At 44.8% G+C, this 22,477-nt stretch overlaps 1 protein-coding gene across 1 annotated transcript in view; it reads left to right on the forward strand.

Moving 5' to 3' along the window:
- The window catches only part of LOC119381695 (Down syndrome cell adhesion molecule homolog), a 282,436-nt gene that overhangs the window by 178,404 nt on the left and 81,555 nt on the right, over positions 1-22,477 (forward strand). Inside the window, 2 exon segments of the mRNA XM_037649466.2 lie at positions 1,265-1,417; positions 19,560-19,856. Coding sequence (XP_037505394.1) covers positions 1,265-1,417; positions 19,560-19,856 — 450 coding nt within the window.

The raw sequence follows: 22,477 nt of genomic DNA on the forward strand, positions 1-22,477 counted from the left end.
CACAGTGATATTAGTTTATATGTAACGGCACAATCACGGTTTGTTTATCACGAGAGCTGGTCTACTCAAGAATGGAAGGGAGAAAAGGGGTGTACAGAGGGAGCAATGCCACGTACAGAGGGGGCAATGCCAAGGCTCCTTACGGCACCTTGTCTAGAAGATGAAATTCGCACAACAGGGGAGCACAACGCCGGGGAACTGTAGGGCTGACAGTGATCCGTGATCTGCAATGATCGCAGTGTCGCACCAGTGCGAGCTCTTGCCTACAGCTCCGCAGCCTTGTGCTCCGATACTGCCAAGTCTCGCAACTCTCGAAATTTGTTCCTCTCCAACGTTCCTCACCCGGCTAACGCGATTTCTCTCGTTATGCAGCAGGGCGCAGTACATATGGACAGCTGCACTCGAACTTAGGTTAAGTCATCTCTAATCTGAGCATTAAGCACGCGTCAACGTAACCGAAATGCTAAAGGCCTTGTAGCTGCGCTAACCTGAGTCTACACGTGTTGCTAAGGCGGAAAACGTGAAAACATGGGGCGTAGGTAAGCGCGGTTGGTGACTGGTGCCACTTTGCCAGAGATCGAGAGGTGCTTCTAACGTACAATATTCGATGGAGTATATTAATAATGTGCCGCGGCCAGCCTGCTCCTGCTTTTCCGGAGTCACTAGATTTAACCGGTGTAGAATGTGGTAAAGGCGGCAGCTGTTGCAGTCGACAATCTTGCGGTGTTGCATTTGCCCTAACCGGGTCTCTCACTGGCCCGACTGAACCCCGAGTCCGACCAAACACAGAAGTACTAAGGCACAAGCACTGCCCGGACCTGCGTCAAAACTTCCTCAGCCGACGCGAGCGCCATCTCTGAGTTGTACGTAGTAGGCAAAGACATTTAATACTCGCCGCGTGTGACAGAGGCCGAAACTGTTCCTTGTTATACGTACATATGCTAGTATGCCATGGCCACGACACCTCTGCAAAGCGCTCGTAGATGAATACCTGTCCTACAAAATAATGACCCGTATGACCCACACAAGATCATATAATATCATATGAAACGCACGTGCTTTGTTAGGCGATTCTCGTATAATCATGCGAAATTAACGTACATGCGGGGGAACTGGCGTTCAGTTTTCCATTGATTGATTGATTGATTGATTGATTGATTGATTGATTGATTGATTGATTGATTGATTGATTGATTGATTGATTGATTGATTGATTGATTGATTGATTGATTGATTGATTGATTGTGCCCCTCTCTTTGTGTAGGTGGTCGCTTCACAGTGTTTCCATCCGGAGAGCTGCACGTCCGCAAGGTGGATCCAGCTTCCGACAGTCACCGCAAGTACTACTGTCAAGCGAAGCACAGGCTCACCGGAAAGGTCTTCCGGAGCACAACAGTCGCCAGGCTTATCATCATCGGTCAGTGTTATATGAACTTTTTCAACCAAAACATACGTCTCGCTCTGAACTGGACAACTGTAATCATTCAAACTTTTTTTGTTATCTGACCACAGCAGTGTGTATCTTTCGTGGGAGTAAACAGAGCTTAGAAATACATTAGAGCATGCTGGAGGAAGAAAGAGTATGAACTTAGTAAAGCAGTTACGGACAAGTATGTGCAGAAAGGAAGCACAGCAAGTGGGTCATTATCCTGTCAGTGGAGGCACAGACCGCAACGTTATAACTAGCAAGGCAAGTGTCCAGTAAACCTCAACCTGCAGTGATGGGTGTAACCAAGGCATGCTTGAACGTGGGTCATACTAACTTGAAGATCGCGAGCCCGTACGCTGTCATCAATTCCATTGCGGATTTGATACTACCGATGCTAGCGTTCATAATTAAGGGCGAACTAAAGTATAAATAGGCGATAACCTAAATATTGTGTCTACAGCGATCGAAAGACACTGTCGTGCAGAGAGCTCGCGAAGTAGATAAGGCGGAAAAGCACTTGCATGTATAACAAGACCCTCTGTTTACCTGGTCATTAGAGATGTTTTGGGAATGTGTGCCATATAATGAATATCTCGTCTGCGCGACCTTCTAATGCTCGAAATTTAAACAAACAGAGCCTTCAGAGGGCTAAATTTTGTGCTGACCTTTAAATTTTACCACACTCTGTTTCAGACAAAGGGTAAGTACTTTTGTTTCGCTCGTATTAAATAAAAAAGAAAGTATGGCCTTAGTTCTTCGAGCACGACATCGACCCATATTACGATTGCAGTAGAGCCAACCTAGAATAGTTGGGTAAAATGTTTACTTTCATCAACAGTGTGCGGAACTCCTTAATTATATGTTTTGGGCGGTACAGGAGTAGGGAAGAACGCAGGTTTGATATAGAAGGCCCAGACAGGTATCTCGAAGGAAATCTCGTATGGGGCTCGCATATTCTCGTCTGCTTCGTTAAGTTATTTTTCGATTTAGTTAGACTTAAAACACAGTAACAACTTCTACTCATCAATGAGGACGTTAACTTATGGAACGATCGCTGGTTCAAATAAAAAAAAATAAATAATGTCATAAAGTGATTGAGCGATACCGAATGTGGCAGCTTTCCGTGCTGCAGCACAGCGCTGTCGCTACGCAGTTACGAGTGAGGCCTCATGCGAACGCCGGCTCTCGCATTGCACTTAGACAATCATCGTGAGATAAGTCCTGAGATACTCGTGCTTCTCCTTTTTCACCGGGGTATACTGTTATTTGACGCTGCACGTGAGGACTCTTCTCGTTTGTCCACTTACAAAATCGAAATAAAGCGCTCTTACTTGTTTGTTTACAGCGGATTTTATTATTTTCTATTCATAGAAATGTCGTCGCTTCGTTCAGCATGTCTCTATTCGATCTGTTTACACGGGCTCTTTTGCAAGGCCTCTCTATAATATACTGGTTGCGGAGAAGTCAATTTGTCGAATAGAAGATCAATCTGGAGATAGCGTGCAGCGGTGCACATTGAAAGGATAACGAAAGGAGAAGCAAGCACATGAAAAGCTAATGATTTCACGTCGGTACAAACACAGCCCGAAGGACAATCTTCCCCAGTAATGATCGAAATGGCGATGGTCCCTTGCATATGATATCGTTATCATTACGCTTAGTGTTCGAGGTTCTGTTTACCTACCATATATGTTTGCCCTATGGCCCCTATCTTTGTGTTTTTCTTGTTTAAATTATACTCAACCTGTCGTACCTGAAGCTAGGTATTTGTATTAAAAGCGCCCGTTCCTGCGTTGGGCGTTGTCCCTTGTTGGCCCTCGCCGCAGATGCCAGGGTTTGCCGGGTTTGGCTACTTTGCGCCAATTTAGCTACTTTTTGAGGCCGGTGGCGGCAGAAGAAACTTCTTGTCTGCTTAGATACTTCTTGGATAGTTGTTTTTTTCTGTCGATTTGAGTCAAATCATCAATGTCTGGTGACGTCGCAGCCGCTGCGCTCGATTATATGGTGTCAAAATATGGCGGCCAAAGCGTTGTTCTAGCTCCCGAAATTGAACTGAGCGCTTGCATTACGCAGAGAATAAACATTAGTTAAATTAATGGCTCAATTTCCGGAACAGGGGTAAACGGAAATGGTGGAGGTGATCAAATAAATACTTAAAAAACTACACGTTTTTAACCTGTCAGCCAAGCAGGCCTCGCGCACAAAAAACAGAAGGAAAGGCCTGCAGATACACGGCTGGACTGAAGTAAAACTGTTGCACTTAAACTGTGCTGCCAAGTAAAACGGTGCTTAATTTTGCAGGTCCCTATTGCTGAGCCCGACTTCAAACCGCAGAATATGAAGGGGACAGGATAATTGAAAGCGTTCCGCGTCTAGGGCGCTCTGCATTCATTGACATCAGAAATTAGATATCCATTGAACTGCTTGTCAATTTGCAGTATTAGGTACGGACTGCGAGTCTGAAATATGAACTGCTCGGACTTCGTGCAAGACATTATTGGGAAAGTGACTACAGCTTATGCTTCCATACCAACAACTGCGTTATTGAGCACACTCAATGGCGTATACTTTATTTTTATCATCGTTGTCTACTTCTTTTACAAAAAAAACGCCAGGCCTACGTTGAAACCGCAGCACAGTCTCAGCGAAAGCTGGAAGAGCAGCGTTTCTAGAGCCCGTTGTAAGCTCTCTTGGGGCTACTAATACAAGTACACTAGAAAGGTACCCACTACGCCATAAATCGCAATTTCTGTGTAGTTGGGAAGCGCCTACTAAGCCATTAATTGTCATTCTGCGGAGCAGCGAGGCACCAGCTACACGTCTGTAAGGCATTATGTGCACTTTGTTGAAACGACGACTGATGACGATGAAGAATTATGGCTCAGCCCTTTGTAATGGGTTGGAAGCTTTAAATGGTCCACCAATTATGCAATTTGCATCGGGTGACGCCCGGTCGCTATTTCCCTCTCCCGCCATGCTGTATAACATACGTTGACGTGGGAGAGAGGGGGGTGAAGAACTTTACTGAGACCCCGAGGAAATAGATCATGCGCTTATAGGCTTCCTTGGCAACCAATACAAGTGCACTTGCGAGGAACCCACTATGTTATAAATCATTGTAATTTTTGAGAAGTAGGGAAGCAGGCACTATGCCATTTTTCGTCATTCTACGGAGAGCCGTGGTACCTGCTAAACGCATGTAAGGCATTGTGCGCACTTTGTTGATGCTGTGCCTGATGACGATGAAGAATTATGGCAGAGCCCTTTTTAATGGGTTGGAAGCATTGAACAACCTACTCGAGGCGCAATTCGCATTGTGTGATGCCTGGTTACAGAATTCGCGTTGTGCGACGCTTGGTGCTTATTTTACTCTTCTACCACGCTATATTGCATATGTTAATGTGGTTCCTTTCCCGACATGAAGCCTGTATAGAACCATTTTGCAAAGCACTTTCAAGCACCGGCCATGGGGCTCCGATTGCTTAATATGTAACCAACGTGAAACAATTGACCGCGTCTTTCTGCACTGTTGGGAGGCTGTGTACTTTTGGGACGTGTTGCAGAGGATAATAAAAAAAGAATTTCCGTTAGACCCTCATGGAATTCGGTATTTAGCAATAGACAATGAGGACGGACTACCTTATGACCTAATCATGATGACTGGCTTGCACAGTATATGGCGCTCACGAATGGCTGGATTTTACTGTGACCCGGATAGAAGACCAGCAAGACAGTATTTTCAAGAAAGTATGGCCCGGTTTCTTGAGGTAGAAAAAATAAAAGAGTGTGTTCCTTCATGGTTGGCTAGGGTAGAACCCCTGCTTACAGTGAAGGAATTTTAAATCATAATGTTGGTTATCCAGTGGTCGACGGTAGATGTGTGCCTACATGTTTGTGGTGTCTTGTAACATAATAAGACATAATAATAATAACATAAGACCGGACTGGCACCCCATCTTGATGAGGTGTTCATCCTTACCAGCCTCCACGTGTAACAAGCTTTGAAGAACTTTTCCTGCTTCTCTGGACTTGCACAGTATATATGCATGTAAGCTTTTGAATGCTTGTGCAGTGCTTGTGCGATTATTGTCGCTAAGTGAATGCATCACTACGTTATAGCGTTTGTGATAATTTCAAATACGCATTATAATAAATACCATGAAAGAAAAAAAAAACGGGCATGGCTCAGAGGTTGAATACTGGGCTCCCACACAGAGGGCCCAGGTTCGAACCTCGTTCCATCCTGGAATTTTTTTTCTCATTTTGTCTTTTTTTTTTCGAGCGATAGTGGTTACGGACACCGGCGGCGGCGGCGGACAACTACGGCGCCAAAAACGGCCGCTGAAATGATCTCATAACAGCTTTCGCTGTAAAAGTCGTGCAATACGCAGGAAGAGAGTGTCATTTTTGCAGTAGCGCAGGAAACTTCGTCATCCTGCACGAAATGATTGCAAAAGTCAACAACTTTGCTTTAATCCCAGAGATTTTGATTTTAAATGGTTCGTGCTCTACTTATTTTCATTTCCGCCGAAAAGCTTTTGCGTTTAGTCATTTAAACGAAAACGTCGAAGTTGTTTCCAAACACGCGTGCCTACTGTTGGCTACTTTTGCTGTCCTTGGCTCAAGTTGGTCACCTTTTGGCTCGCAACCCTCGTAGACGCCTGTCTCGCGCGCCTCGAGACACGCGACGCTCTTATTTTGCCGAGGCCTGCTGGACTGATCTGAGACCTTTGCCGACGAAACAGAAAATCAAATAAATAAATAAATAAAAAATAAACAGCAAAACAGAAGGAAAAAAATAACGAATAAAAATAAGGCGCTGTATGTAACGGCAGCTCCCGGCGGCGAAGGAGAAAATAAGAAGGAAATGAAAAAATATAGTAATAACAACAAATGACAATAAAAACTAAAGAAATGAAAATTACCAAAAATAAAAGAAATATATAAAAATAATACAAGTTCTAAAAAAATTAACAGTATATATATATTAAAATTAACAGTATATATATGTATATATACTGTTAATTTTTTTAGAACTTGTATTATTTTTTATATAGTCCTTTTATTTTTGGTAATTTTCATTTCTTTAGTTTTTATTCTCATTCGTTGTGTGTGTATATATATATATATATATATATATATATATATATATATATATATATATATATATATATATATATATATATATATATATATATATATATATATATATATATATATATATATATTCAACGCCTTGGCTGTTAACAATCCAACTACGGTTGAAAACATCATTTCCACATGCCAACGCCTTGAACAATTGCAGTCCCTCCGCCTTCAACAAGACAGCGATCCTCGCCTTATGCCTCCGTCTGATTTTAAAGCTCTTATCCGCGCCATCATCCGTGAAGAACTTCGAGACCTGGAACAGCAGCGGTCCACTGCCGTCTCAACTCCACCCGCACCGTTCGACTTGCGGAATCTTGTGAAGCAGGAGTTGGCGGCCATGACAACACCGACAGTGCCGGTCGCTCCACCAGCACGCCCGCTGCCCACATACGCTGCTGTGGCCTCCCTGACGACACCGTCAGGGAGGCCGCAGCATATATATAAATACATGCCTCCCTCGCATACATTTCCTCAATATATCGCGAAGTAAAAACACGCGTACTGCTGAGCTCACATTTCGCATTGGCGCGTATCGTAACCGTCGGTGATTTTTTTATGCAAAGCTTCTACAGGTCATGGATTTCGGTGGTGGTGGCGGCGGTGTTGGCATAATTCATGACAATGCCGGCGCTCAAGAGTGTACAGAAATTCGAGTGTACACAACGAGGCCCTCGATGGTACGCCGGTAACATGCGTATTTGCAGGCGCCGTTTTCCAATAACTGATGTCCTTTCTCTAAGTTGTGGGTTTGTTGGCGAACAGCCGTTTTGGTGTGCAATACACGTCGCCACATTTCATCGTTACCTTTCATTGTTGTATTTCATTGCTTCACTCATGACCGTCGTTGTAGCCTGTAGCTACAGAAGTGTTGCGCTGTAAAGCACGCGAGTGAAGGTCCAATTCCCGGCATGGACAAAGAAAAAAGTTAATAATAATTGATGGGGCTTAACGCTCCCAAACCACGATATGATTACGAGAGACGCCGTAGCGGAGGGCTTCGGAAATTTTGACCACCTGTTGTTCTTTAACGTGCACCTAAATCTATGTACGCGGGCCTCAAGCATTTCCGCCTCCATCGAAAATGCGGCCGCCGCGGCCAGGATTCGATCCCGCGACCTGCGGGTCAGCAGTCGAGCACCTTAACCACTAGACTACCGTGGCAGGTAAAAAAAAAAAAAATCTAGGAGGGAGCATTGCACTTTGCGAGCGAGCGAACGAACGAACGAACGAACGAACGAAAGAAAGAAAGAAAGAAAGAAAGAAAGAAAGAAAGAAAGAAAGAAAGAAAGAAAGAAAGAAAGAAAGAAAGAAAGAAAGAAAGAAAGAAAGAAAGAAAGAAAGAAAGAAAGAAGGTTTGGCACGTACACCGCGAAGCTTCGCTTGCACCCATTTTCCCGATAGCGGGAGGGCTCCTGCTTGTTTTATGCTCGTTTTTTACATGCCTGAAATTTCGCCAATCAGTACAGCGCTTCGCGAAAACAGTACTTCTCAGATTCAGTGAGCTCTCGGCAAACGCTGTATTAGAAAAAAAAGTCTATTATGCTCGACAACCTGCTTCAGATCTCATCGAGGTCACGCGAGTCGGGCAGGACGTGAAACAGTACAAAGTTCAATCTCACATTAAGATGCTCCCTATTCGAGTTCTTCAGCTACAGAGGGAAACAAAAGCAATAAGTGAGTAGCAATGAACACAAGGTGAAATTCGAAATATATTCAAATTCGAATTCAAAATATCCGTAAAAAAATACTTTGCTTCCTATAATTCAGGATTCATAAACTTAGCGACTTGGTTGTTTGTAGCAAATAATTTGGATAACGCTGCACGTACATGTTTAAGTAGGTTAGTATATTAAAACTTCTTTAGAAACGCTAGAACCCTTGCCTTCACGAATGAGATCTAAAATACCAGAAAAATAACGCAGAACAATAAAATACGGGAAGCGTAGTCAGATTTTTAAGCTTTTCGAAAGTGTTTTCAGAGGAAGGAGAATTTGATGGTTTAACGAGACGTCCTTGCGAGCTACTTCGTTCATAATTAGAATAAGGTTAAAACTAATAAGTATTCTAACTATGGGTTAAGGTCGTCATAACGTATTGCAAGTTAGGCCCTGTAAAAAGAACATCAGAATACGGTGGTACGGCACTTCAATCATTGGTAATGAGAGCAGTGCAAAGATAATGAGACTAAACAGATGCGTGTGCGCTTTGATTTCCTGATCTGAGATAAGAAGATAAATAAATGAAAAAAAGATACAGTGAGAGAGAAAGTGACAGGCGTGGACCGTTGAGGAAGTCTACGTTGAGAAATATAAGGGAACATTAAAGCAAAAACAGAATCAACACTGTTAGTAAAAGCGCGGTTCCTCTGTTCCGAAAAAAAAATCACAGCATATCCACGGAGTGAATGATGATGAGTGGGCGAAGCTGCGGAGGTTCATCGGTAAACCGTGAATCTTCCGTGAATTCTGCCCAGTACATCATCACCGACGTGAGATCGGGCGCGTTTATACTAAAGGTTCGATGAGTTATGACGACTTGCAGCTCACTTTAATTTTACATGTACGCTGTGAATTTTCATTGTTTAGAAAACCATTGCTTTAGAAAACACCTTGCGTCTTTCGTTAAGCAGCTGGCGTCTTTTTCGTTTTGCTTTAGAAACATCTGGCGTTCTTTCGTTTTGTTTTTACAAAACATCTGGCGTCTTTCGTTGAAGCAAAACGGAAAGGCGAGCTAGTTGGTACTGATTCATAATGGTGTAATAGTAGCGCAAAAAAGTCGAGGACAAGAAAGTGAACACCACAAGCGCTTACTCACAACTGAAAGCTTTATTGCTTGAACAGAAAATATATCTAAACTTGACGCTCGACTAATTCCCGCGCATATTAGCACGAGGGCATCTACGTGCGTTAGTCATCCGTCTTTAGCCATATCGGAGAGGGAAGTGATGCTACTCAAGGAGAGGGGGTAGCCTGTTGGGGGGCGGAGGATTGAAGGCGATGTGTTTTTGTTCTGGTTTTTGCCTTCTGCCTTGCCCACGATGCGCATGCGCGGGAATTAGTCGAGCGTCAAGTTTAGATATATTTTCTGTTCAAGCAATAAAGCTTTCAGTTGTGAGTAAGCGCTTGTGGTGTTCACTTTCTTGTCCTCGTCTTTTTTGCGCTACTATTACACCATTATGAGTCTTTCGTTGGTTTATTTCATCAATCAACGGCGTTTTGAACAAAATTTTTATTGTTTAATCACGCACAGGAGAAATCTCACCAGGCACTACCTTGGAGGTAAACAATGGCTGCTAATGGGAATGAGAGACAGAAGAAGTCGGCTTTTAGCTAACACTTACACTTCTACAGAGACAGAAGAATTCGGCTTTTAGTTAACGCGCACGCTGCGAATTTTTTATTGTTCAACAACGCGCAGGAGAAATCTCCCACCGGCACCACCTTGGAGGTCAAAGGGTAAGACTTGTTACTCACTACTACGAGCACGACGAGGGACGAACGGGTGCCGCCTTAAGGAGCTTCGCCCCTAAAACAGTTTCGCTCTTATCGGCAGGGAAAGTTTGAGAAACCCGGAAAATGCGCGAAGATATAAAGCAGTCGACTTGAAGTTTTTGCTTGAAACCACGAACTTTCGTGTCATAATCTGACATGTATTTCTATACACCTTGGACTGTTCAACAAATGTTTTCTCATTTTTTAAATGCGAAGCATTTCTTGGCCTACTTCTGCGACTTTGAGCGTATCTATCTATCTATCTATCTATCTATCTATCTATCTATCTATCTATCTATCTATCTATCTATCTATCTATCTATCTATCTATCTATCTATCTATCTATCTATCTATCTATCTATCTATCTATCTGTCTGTCTGTCTGTCTGTCTGTCTGTCCGCCCCACAATTAGTATGACATAACACGACCGTATTACAAACATATATGACAGGTCATAACATGAAAATCATGACATGGATGTCATGAACGGCATGATTTACGTGCCACTGTCTTGGGGCTCTTGCGGCCGTTTCGTTTACTTGATATATACGAAAACTGGCATGGTATGACAATAGTGTATGAAGAACACAAGTGACAGGTCCTAATGTGCAAATCATGACACGCATATCATGTACAGCATGATTTACATTACATGGTCTCGGGGCGCTCGTGGCCGTTTAAATGAATGGATACATACCAAAACAGGTATGATAAGACATTTCTGTGTGGTGAACATAACTGACACATGGTAACGTGAAAATCATGACATGCATGTCCTGTACGACATGATTTACATGCCGCGCTCATGGTGCTCTCGGAGCCGTATCACTGGCTTGATATGCACCAAAATTGGTATTGCGTGACGAGACTGTATGATAAAGGTAAATCAGAGGTGGTAACGTCAAAATCATTGCACTCAAGTCATGTTCGACATGATTTACATGCCACGCTCCTTGTCCGATCGCTGCCGTTTCGCTCGCGTGATATGCATCAAAATTGGTATTACGCGACGCGACTGTATTATGAACGTAAATGAGAGGTGGAAACTTCAAAATCATGACATGCAAGTCATGTACGACATGATTTGCATGCCATGCTCATGGTGCCCTCGCGGCCATTTCGCTTGCTTGATATACACCAAAATTGGTACTGCGTGACGTGACTGTATGACGAATATAAATGACAGGTGGTAACATGAAAATAATGATATGAATGTCATGTGGGGCATGATATACATGCCATACTCATGGTGCGCTCGCGGCCGGTTCACTAGCCTGACATACACCAAAACTGGTATTGCGTGACGTGAGTGTATGAAGGACATAAACGACAGGTGGCATACATGAAAATCACGACATGCATGTCATGTACGGCATGATTTACATGACACTGTCTTGGTTAACTTCCGGCTGTTTTGTTAACTGGATATATACCAAAACTGGTATGGCATGAAATCGGTGCGTAACGGATGTAGATGGCAGGTTATGCATTATAAGTACCAGAATATGCGTTTCAATGGGATGGTATATACCATATTGTAAATATCCGCATGCATGTATGACAAACATACGATATATAGCGGACTAGATGTCGTGACATGAATGACTTCATTTGCCTCAAAGACAAACAAGGCGGTGTTTGCAGCTCTTTGCTGGCTGCTTCGCATTACATCGATTCCCACAGTGCGTGGGATCTGCCGGATATTTTTTTTTGTATATCGCGACGTCAGTTAATAAGGTCGAAATATCGAATGCACCAACCATATTCATGTGTATGCGTATACCGTAACGTTGTTCGTTTAGTTGTTAAAGATACAAAACCGCAAGGTTACAACCCAATACTTTTTAGTCGGGCCAGTGTTTATTGAAAAACTGCAAAATTCCGCAATAGCCGATAACCCTCATTGGTGACAAATATCCAAAGGAAAATGCTCTCATTAAACTGAAAGCGCTATTTATGAGAAATTTAAGGAGCGCAACGTCGTAAAAACGCAACGGAAAAAGCGATTTGAAGAGGAGACCAGGGAAAGCGTAGTGTTTGTAAACATAAAGTTGCGCCGAATCTCTCCCGTGCAGCCGGCATTCATGCGCAAATATCGAAACTATGCGCCATAAACCTCCTGCATACGATATCCATCGACCCTCCCTTACGAGCGTTCCCCAAAGTGCGCGTTGCACTGTGCAGGCCTTACCGCCACGTCGAAATTTCTCGACCTGCGCACCACCATTCATGCAGTGATATTGAAACTGCGGGCTGCCTTATACCGCTGTCATCAGCGCACACGCGTGACTTCCCCAGGCGTCACGCACTACGGTGTTCTCGCGCACCATTAGCGGGCGCTACTTCATCGCGTCACCACGGATCGCCGCCGAAGCAGATCTTTGTTTACTCGTTTGCGCGCGCCTGTAGTATATATGTGGCATTCCCAGCGGAACGGTGCGCGCCTTCGTCATTCATTATCGGGCGCTGCGCCCAATCCGAGCTCTTATCGCCCCCGCGCCAGCAGCAACAGATGGCACGAGCAACGTCGCGAACTCGAGCGCGAGCCGCGTTTTGCTTGCCGCTCTGTTATTTCGTTGGTCCTCATGCAAATTCCGGCCGCGCGGCGCTAACACCGACAGCTCCGTAGGAGCGGCCGGGGCTCGGTCAGTCTCAGGGGAAATTGGCGGTGCAGCCGGCGGCCGAGTACCGCTGCTGCTGTCTTTTCATTGTCTCTCTTTCCTTCTCTCTCTGCTGAAGCATCCTCCCTTATTCTCCTTCTCTCCCTCTGTTCCTCCTCGCACGAGTCCTCGACGAGTGGCGCTGTTGAGTCCTCGGCGCTAAGCCTTATGGCATCTAGCGCTGCACTCGTTACCAAATTGATTTTGCTTTTCGGATTCGTCCCGTTTCGATGGGGAGGGCCGGGACGCGGCGCGGCTGCCGATCCCGAACGCGAAGAAAGGCACATCAGCCTCCATCTGGTTGTCGAAGTTGTAGTGATCATCAAATAACGAATGAAAGAAAAAATATCGCCATTGCATATCTTCTTCCTTACGTATAGATGTAAGCTCGTTTCGCGCGCTCTCCAACGTTAGTGTCTTTCCATCTAGCGATTATTATTCGTTTTCTCGTACACGTCTTTTTTCTTTCCTCTCACAGTATCAGCTTCGCTACAGCTTTTCCAACCTGTATGTCTTTCTGGCTTTTCGGTTGCGAGAAGAAGGCGCCTTCGTTCTCGGCCGGATGCAAATTTTCATTCGCGAAATATGCAGATGACTCTTTCTGTGAAGTGGATTTCAGTTTTTTTCGGCGCCGTTCTGCCTTTCGAACACCCCTGTTCTTCTCTTTGACGCCACATCGTGCATCGTCATCATCGTTCTCCTTCATCTCCCCCTTTTTTTTCTTATTACTTTTCAAACGAAACAAACCAAAGCCTAACTACGATGCAGAAATGAAATGCTCTTCCCTTCTGCTACGCTTCGTTCGGCGCCATTATTCAAAAATGCATCATCAGTGTTACATACGTGTCATTGTTTCGCAACTCGGTGCTATCCATTCGCGGCCTTTTCTTTCGCCTTTGTCGCCTTTGTGTTCACTTCTGGCTCTTCGCTTCTGTCTTTGGCATTGGTCAACTCATTTTTTTTTCTATTGTTACTCCGCCTTTTCGTTTTCGTTCTCCGGCCCGTCTCCACGCGTTATCAGCAACGCCGTTCCGTTTAAAAAAAAAAAGGAAAGAAAGAAAGAGGGGAAAGGGATCGAGCAACAGCCGAACGAGCGAAACCACAACACACAATACCGCATAGAAAAAAAAAGGAAAGTTGTTTCGCTGGGCATCAGGAAATACGAATGCATAAATCTCGGGTTAGATTTTTTTGGCGCCCCTATTCGAGAGCCTGCGGTATTTCCGGCTTAATGACTCCGGCTACCGCCGCTGTTGTATTCACATTTTATGCGCATGTATATTAGATCCCATCAGCCCTATGCTTTCGTCGAGCACTTGGGCATATGTGCACTGTGTTTGCGTGGCATGCACGCTGCTCTCTTTCTATCCCTCTCTCTCTCTCTCTCTGTCTTTCGTGGTGCAACGTTTGTAAGCTTACTCCTTCTTTGCTGCCCTCTGTCTCTTTCTTTCTCTCTCTCTCTCCTTGCTCAATTTCGCTCCGGAAAATGGAGATCGTTCGGCGAGATAGCAAACGCGCCCCGCATTCAAAGTTCGAATATGGTTCGAGAGCGTTGTTTTGCCCGCGGCGGCTTTAATGAAAGCCGCGCCGTGTGTGCACGAAGGCCCGGCAACCATATTTTTCTGGGTCCCATCAATCGATAAAGCGTTATTTGGAGTACCATCCCCGAAAAATAAAGATAGCACGGAAAAAAAGAGATAAGGAGCGAAACGGAAAAAAATTAAAGGCGACAAACTTTGCAGCCCGCGCATGGCGATTACAAAAACCCGGCTCGTTTCTTTCAGGCGTCGGGCTCCCGTATAACCAGTGTAACGATGAATCCAGTGCGGGCACTTCCGAAACTTTATGCGTGAATGTGGCAACTTCGCGAAAGCCGATGCTAGTTTCTCTCCTTCCGTTCTCTTTTGGTCTTTAACTTAATTTCAGGCATTTCCCCAAAAAATCAGAGACGTTTGAGAGATGAAATGTTGAAGTGGGGCATTATTGCTCGCTCTGATTGTCCACTTAATTTTTAAAGTCTTCATGAAGAGTTGGTGGAGTTGCGTTTTAATATTTATCCAAAAACTGGTTTTAAAACTGGCATTTGTAACTCCAGCTATAAGCAAGTAGTGAATTTTTTCTTTGTATGCTGTTAATGAAGTAGCGGACACGTTCTGTGAAAGTCTAACGTTTCTTTCAACTTTTGATTGTTGTTTATTACTGCTAATTACAGAGAAAAAGCAGCCACCATGATTCAAAAGTGCCGCAACTTTCCTTTTGTTTGTTTCAATAAAGAAAAAAAGGAAAACATTGCAGTATACGCGGAGTGGCTGATTGTGCATAGTTAAGCAGCACCTAACGTCCATGCACCTAACATGATTACCCGGATTAACGGTAAGACAAGCAGTCTGGTATCATCGTGTATACAAGATGTACTGTCTTAGCTTGTTCAGTTCTTACCGTTTGTTTGAATATCACGTGATTTAAAAAGCCGGCAGATCCCACGCATTGTGGGAATCGATGTAATGCGAACCACCCAGCAAAGAGCTGCATACATCGTCTTGTATGTCACTGAGGAAAATGCGTGTCATGATTTTCATGTTAACTCGTATTATTTATGTCCGTCACACAGTCACGTCGCAAGATACGAATTTTGGTGTATATCAAGCTAGCGAAGCGACCGCCAGCGACCCATGAGCGTGGCACGTAAGTCATGCTGTACATGACATGCGTGTCATGATTTTCATGTTAACTCGTGGGTTATTTGTGTTCGTCACACAGTCACGTCACGCAATACCAATTTCGGGGTAGATCAAGCTAGCGAAACGGCCGCCAGCGCACCATGAGCGTGGCACGTAAGTCATGCTGTACATGACATGCGTGTCATGCTTTTCATGTTAACTCGTATTATTTATGTTCGTCACACATTCACGGCGCAAGATACCAATTTTGGGGTATATAATGCTAGCGAAACGGCCGCCAGCGCACCATGAGCGTGGCACGTAAATCATGCTGTACATGACATGCGTGTCATGATTTTCATGTTAGGACTTGTCATCTATGTTCGTCATACAGTCATGTTACACCATACCAATTTTGGTGTACATTAGATTAACCAAGCGACCAGGAGAGCACAGAGTCGTAGGCGGCTAGATAGATAGATAGATAGATAGATAGATAGATAGATAGATAGATAGATAGATAGATAGATAGATAGATAGATAGATAGATAGATAGATAGATAGATAGATAGATAGATAGATAGATAGATAGATAGATAGATAGATAGATAGATAGATAGATAGATAGATAGATAGATAGATAGATAGATAGATAGATAGATAGATAGATAGATAGATAGATAGATAGATAGATAGATAGATAGATAGATAGATAGATAGATAGATAGATAGATAGATAGATAGATAGATAGATAGATACGCTCAAAGTTGCAGAAGTTCGCTAAGAAATGCTTCGCATTAAAAAAAAAACAGAAAGTGCACGTATACAGCTGTAAAGCGCTAACACGCAAAATTGACAAAATCAGTGTAATCATGGCTTGCCATCAAAAGAAAAACAGAACATTATCTCAGGTTTATTTAGGCTACCATTATTAGGAGCTCACCTCATTTTGTTGTTAGAAGTTCTTGAAGCTCTTTGCGCTAATGTCTGTAAGTAATTGTCACCAAAGCGAAGATTATTCATCATTTTCTTAAACATGCCTTTTCTCCACAAGATGCCGAGTTGGGCTAGTTGGTGCAGACGAGGTAAGCATTTTCCTGTCCACTTCTTTTTGTCCGCGTCTTCGGTACGCTTCAAGCTAATTTTAAACATGAATGCATTTTCTGTGCTGTGTGGTGCTAAGCGTTTATAAAGCGCACAATGTTGCTAGTACGTGTAGTACAACAACGCCTAATATTGTGTGGGTGCTCGCTTACAATTAGCTGAGATATGCACTAGCTAACACCCTACGTAAGTCATGCATTAAAAGCATTGTAATTGGTCGAAGTCTTTATGTATAACGAAATTCGTCTTCAGTATAATCATCTAGCTTTTAAACATTTACGTACGCTTTGCCACGTGGCAACTAAAGGAAATGAAATTTCCTTGGTATCACTACATATAAAGCCTCATTATTCATACTTAATAATGCAACAGATAATTGCAGGTGAAAGTTCGCCTTTGGCGAACCGCACCGTCGTAGTGTACTGCCACCCCCCATCCATCTATGCCATTCGCCTGTACAGCCGCAACTTTCTCTTCGCCCTCTTATATATTTTCGATCGAGTACAAAAGCATACGCGTCACGCTCTTTGGTACCCACCACTTCCAGCGAGTTCTCCGGCATCCGAGCGAGCAGCAAACAACAAGCAACACAAACACGACAGCCACAAAGCGGATAGACTGGTGATCCGCGAAAGCCCTAGGGGGTTGTGCGGTAATTAGCGCCTCGGGCGAACTCTGCCAAAAGCTTGTCGCTCTTTTCGCCACTTCAAGTGGTCGCCGGGACAAAATAGAAAGGGTGGGATTGATCGGTGAGATAGAGTACGGGCGTTCTTTGAGGCCACGGGTGTACCGCTCTCCGTGGCGGCGGCTTATGATTACTGCTCTCAGCAAATTAGCCGCACGCGACCAAATTGGACCTTTATATATCTTTTTCTTGTCTTGTACGTGCTCTCGTCTCTGTCTTCACCACATCGTTAGTGTGTTGGTACCGCGGTGTCATTTTCGAATGGGCGTGCGTTGGAAGTATATCGATTACGCTACGACGACGTGCTCTTGAGTGTGACAGTCGATCGTGTGTATTGATTGCTTATTGACGCGCTTCTTCCTTCGTGGATTACAAGCGTACCAGCCTTTCACGTTTCTTTTAACGCGTGTAAGTTATAATTCTTAATTACGTACCGTGAATTTTCACGCCACGCAACTGCCGCATACCGCTGGCCTGCAACATTTTTTTTTCTATTGTATACTGTCATATAAATGAAAGAGAGAGAGAGAGAATTGCTTGGCTTTATCTGAACATGAAGTGGCCTTTCTTAATCGGGGAAACCGTCTGTGAATCTGTGGTGTGTGACGGTGCGATGGTGTCTAATCTTGGCGTTGCGTTAGGGTGTTTTTTGTATGCTTGCGCAAGTCTACATATTTGATGCATTTTGACAATAAAGCTCAGTTGGAAGTTAGCGCTCTGTCCTCTTGTGTCGGTCTGCTAGGCCGTTTCTTCTTCTCCGTAATGCGCTATACCATTTCAAGTTCAAGTGCTTTAATAAAATGCTGGATATGTTAGCCTGGCTATTCGCATGAGAAGCGATGAAGAACTTCAACCATGGTCTTAATGCATAAAACTCGCTTGCTACATTGTGATGGACGAACGATTAGTTGTCGGCCATTTTTACGGCTGAAAACTTTTCGTCACGTGCGCGCAGTAGCATCGGTGGCGGCCGTACGTATTAATGGGGAACTCCGGCGATTTTTCGATATTCATCTATTTCAATTAAACTTTACATATGTTCTCTTCGGTGCCCTGATTATATGTGCCAAATTATACAACCGTAATCCATTTAGTTTTATATATTTTAAAATTGGTAGCCAATTCCGGAATCACTCCTGTAAACTCGCGCCACCGTGTGTAGGTGACGTAACGTGCCTACTCTTCCAACCCCGCCACGCCAAGCAGACGGATGCAACGCGCGCTTTCTTCTACGAGGCGACGACGACACGAGTATAATTGTTCAGTTTTGTTAGCTGCATAGCGTGTTAGTCGTCGTTGACATCGGGTTTTACAGTAAGCACGCACAGTATTGAGCAACGAGGAGATCGGTGCGGGGCTACTTCACGCGCCGGTGGGTAGAAACCAAAAGGCGATGCTTCCGCGCTCAGATAGTAGCTGCAGTCATCGCTGAATTTGTCACTGGTAAGTTCAGACGGGCTGGCACAGCTTGTTTCCGCGTTGGATGACATCGCCAGCTTGCTTTTCGCGTGATAGAATAAGCACGTATCCTATGTTGTACCCTGGCCAGCCGTGGTGGCGTGTAGCGTATTTAGTGACGTCATCGCATACCCAGTACGGAACAGCTCTCTGTTTTGGTTTCTGTTTTGACGCATCGCTTATTGCTTATTTAAAATTATTGACGAGTCTCTCAGCAAAATGAAGAACCCTAGCTGTTACAAGACTGTTCATATATTTGAAAACGGCATTATCTCAGTATGGTCGAACATGCACCGGAGTTCGCCTTTAAGGGATGGGTTCAAAGCGGCTCATATATTAGTCTGACAGATATTCTTGCTGTGCGGAGTTCACTCGTTCGAGTTACCGCTGTCTACCAGCATCAGTATGTTCCTTTAAGGTCTCCTTTATAAGCAGTGTTACACAAGGGGTGAGGTACACGCGAGTAATGAACATTTTGGCACAACAACGTTGGTACTGGTACATTAGAAAAAGTTAGATTAGATACACATTAAAGACCAAAAAATAACAATTGAAAAAAATCAGATCCATGTGTTATATTATGCATTTGAGCAAGAACTGGACAGTTACTTTGAACATCTTTAATACAACAGGCATAGCAGCTCAAAAGCAACAGTTTATTCTACATACGCACCTTGCCGATTCGAGCAACCTTGATTCGTCCATGGCTGCGATCACGTTTCGGAGCGCATCCTCGAGCTCCACAGTAAGCCTGGAAGCTTCTATACAAATTCCACATTAGAGGAACTTATCTTAAATATATTTTCCTGCTTTCTAAGAATCAGCAAAGGCGCAAGACGAAACAAGATACATCAATCTTCCTGCATTCATTTATCTGTTTTCTCTGTTTCTACCACCTGAAGGGGTTTTGCTGTACCGCAGACACGCACGTGAACACCGCCCCGAGGCTCACCGATCGGCGTCCCGTGGTAAGGGCGCGGCAAGGCGACAACGTGAAGATACCGTGTGCGGCTCAGGGTTACCCGGTGCCTTCGTACTCCTGGCACCGAGTCGAAGGCGGCTGGCAGGTGGCCCTGGACTCGCCGGCGGGCCGTGTGTCCCAGGCCGACGGCACGCTGCTCTTCAGACGCGCCCAGGTCTCGGACGGCGGCAAGTACGTGTGCGTCGTCAACAATTCCATCGGTCAGGACCGCATGGAGACGCAACTGGTGGTCACCGGTAAGTGAGCGCTAGCCCGTCACGCTTCTGCCCGGAAACTGTTCTGATCTCGACACGTATCGCTCCGGCTGATGATGATTTGCTATTCTAAAATGATGACACAGAAACGTTGAAGAAGATGTAGATGTAGATTCCTAGGTTTATTTCCACGCAGCGATTCTTGGGGGCTGGCCAAGAATCAGCTTGTTCAGGGCGATATAGTTAAGGTAACTAGTCCCCTTTTAATTCTCTTTGTCCTCTTCTTTCCTACCTAGTTTCTCATTATTACTATTCGCATTCTTGCCGTTGTTCTTTTTTCTTTGACTAGAAAATATTAGGTCAATTCGTAGCACGTAGGAATCAGTGCCCATTTCTTAACTTTGAAACTCCCCCATCCCTCACCAGTGCAGCGTAACATATTGGTTATTTTAAACTAGTCATTCTGAACGAATACCCAATTCTGTGAGAAGATTGCATCGAAACTCTTGGCGTACATAACAAACAAAACTGAACATAATCAGGATATATGAGCGACACCGACGAAGAGAGTATATAACACGACACTTCTCAGCTTTTACTACAGCGAGCCCCACGTTAGCCTCTCACAGCAGCTGATTTTCTCGTTTGTGCTTTCATGTTTTTACCCAGGCGGGCCATTTTATGAAGCGCAGCTTGCGTAAAATGTGCAGTGCCTAGTACCAGAAAATGTCACTAACCTCTGTAAAAGACGCGAGGACATCAAGCTCAACTTCGCCCGCCTCTCTTTACCAACACGACTTGGCGTTTCGGCAAAGCCTAGGCGCCTTTTCTAGCTGCTTTTCCTCGGGCGCCTTTTTTTGGTGCAAAAGAAGGCCGTCCGTATACTTATATAAGACATCAACATACGTTCAATCTCTCCCTCATCTTATACTGTTTGTTCTCTTCGCGAGAGTTATCGAATACACGATCCCTTCCTTTGTATTCACCGTAAATGTCATTCCCTTATGTTTCTTTTCCATCCTTTCTTTTTTTTTTTTTTTCGCGATACGTTTCAGGGTTCACGTTTTACGAGCGCCCTTTGCCATTCGACGGCGAGGTCAAAAAATATGCATCACCTTCTAGAATGTGCGAGGAGCATAAATCCGCCGTAATTTTCCTTATATTTTATTTTCTTTCTTGGCGTGCCTTGTTTTCAAAAGCACATTGACTTCGTCTGCGCGCCCACGTTCCGAACGGCCGTAACAAAAAACTGCGCGGCCCCGACGGATTGAAACGTGCCCGAGACTGGAAGGAAAGCTATAGCGGTATAACGGCGTACTGGAAAAACTTTTCTTTTTCTCTAAAGAACAGAAAGCGAAGAGCAAGAAAACTGGCTATGAGGGGCAAAAAATGCACCGATAAAAAGAAAATCAAACGGGCCCGAAATGTGCCGGAGACGGGGATGATGTGAGCGATTCTGCGCGCACCCGTGGAGAGAGAAAAAAAAGGGGGAGGGGGAGGGGGGGAGGAAGGCGATGATGCTTTGAAATTTAAAGTGGGTCGTTTCGCCACATCTGCGTTTGCGGGTAACGGGCCGCGATGTGTGTGTGCGCGCTCACCAGTACTCTCTCTTTCTCTCTCTCTTCTTCCTCTGCCGCCTTCGCTTTCTTATTTCTTCTTGTTCTGATGGCCCCGCCATTGCTTTGGTAGCGGCGACATATCGACGAAAATCTTCTCCTCTGGGTGCCGGGTGAGAGTATCGGTATGCTCGGTGGGAACGGGGTGCTCATTCGGAGAGTGGGGCGCTGCCACACTTGAGGTGATTGACGAGCGGTGCGGCGTAGGCGAAAGGGAACTGCATACAGTCGTTGCCGCCTCCGTGCGTGTGCCGGACGAAAGCCACTTTCGGCGCGCGTCGTTCCCAGTCGTTCATTGCTTCTGCGCCCACGTTGTTCGGTGGCAACAGTCCCACGCCGTAGCCGTGCGCGCCAACTGTGGCTCTCCGCGCATTTGGCACCTCGTAACGTTCGCGTGACTTCGCAGCTCACTTATGGCGCTGCCTCGAAGAAAAGCGTGGTTGCTACTTAGTTACACTACGTGGCTCTTGGAGCAGATGTCTTCTTTTATCAGCACTGCAGGGCAAAGGCTCGCTTCACACCGATCTCCAATCACGCACGTAATGTAATTATTGCTGGGGTTTTACGTGCCAAAACCAAGATATGATAGTGAGGCACGCCGCAGAGGAGGGCTCCAAAGATTTCGACCACCTGGGTTTCTTTGACGTGCACCTAAATTTAAGCATACGGGGCCACTAGCATTTTCGCCTCCAGCGAAAATGCGACTGCCACGGCGGGGATTGAATCCGCGACCTTCGGGTCAGCATCCGAGCACCTTAACCACTGTACCACCGTCGCGGCCTCCAATAACACACTTCTTGCGCCAGTTGGTCCTATCTTATTCCTGCAAATTTTCTTACTTCATCACCGCATTTATCCCTCTGTCGCTTCCACTCTCTTTCTCTCACTCTCTTTTTAGTGCGATACAGACTTGCCCTTATTTAAATAGGCATAATACTTCGTGTGTGTACATGTGTATTAGATGTGTGCCGTAAGGCCGGTGTTGTGTATGAACAGGAGCAGTGTCTTGTGAAAACTGTGATCTTGTACCCAGCGTTCGTAGCTACC

Source organism: Rhipicephalus sanguineus, chromosome 2 (genome assembly GCF_013339695.2).
Source record: "Rhipicephalus sanguineus isolate Rsan-2018 chromosome 2, BIME_Rsan_1.4, whole genome shotgun sequence".
NCBI lineage: Eukaryota > Metazoa > Arthropoda > Arachnida > Ixodida > Ixodidae > Rhipicephalus > Rhipicephalus sanguineus.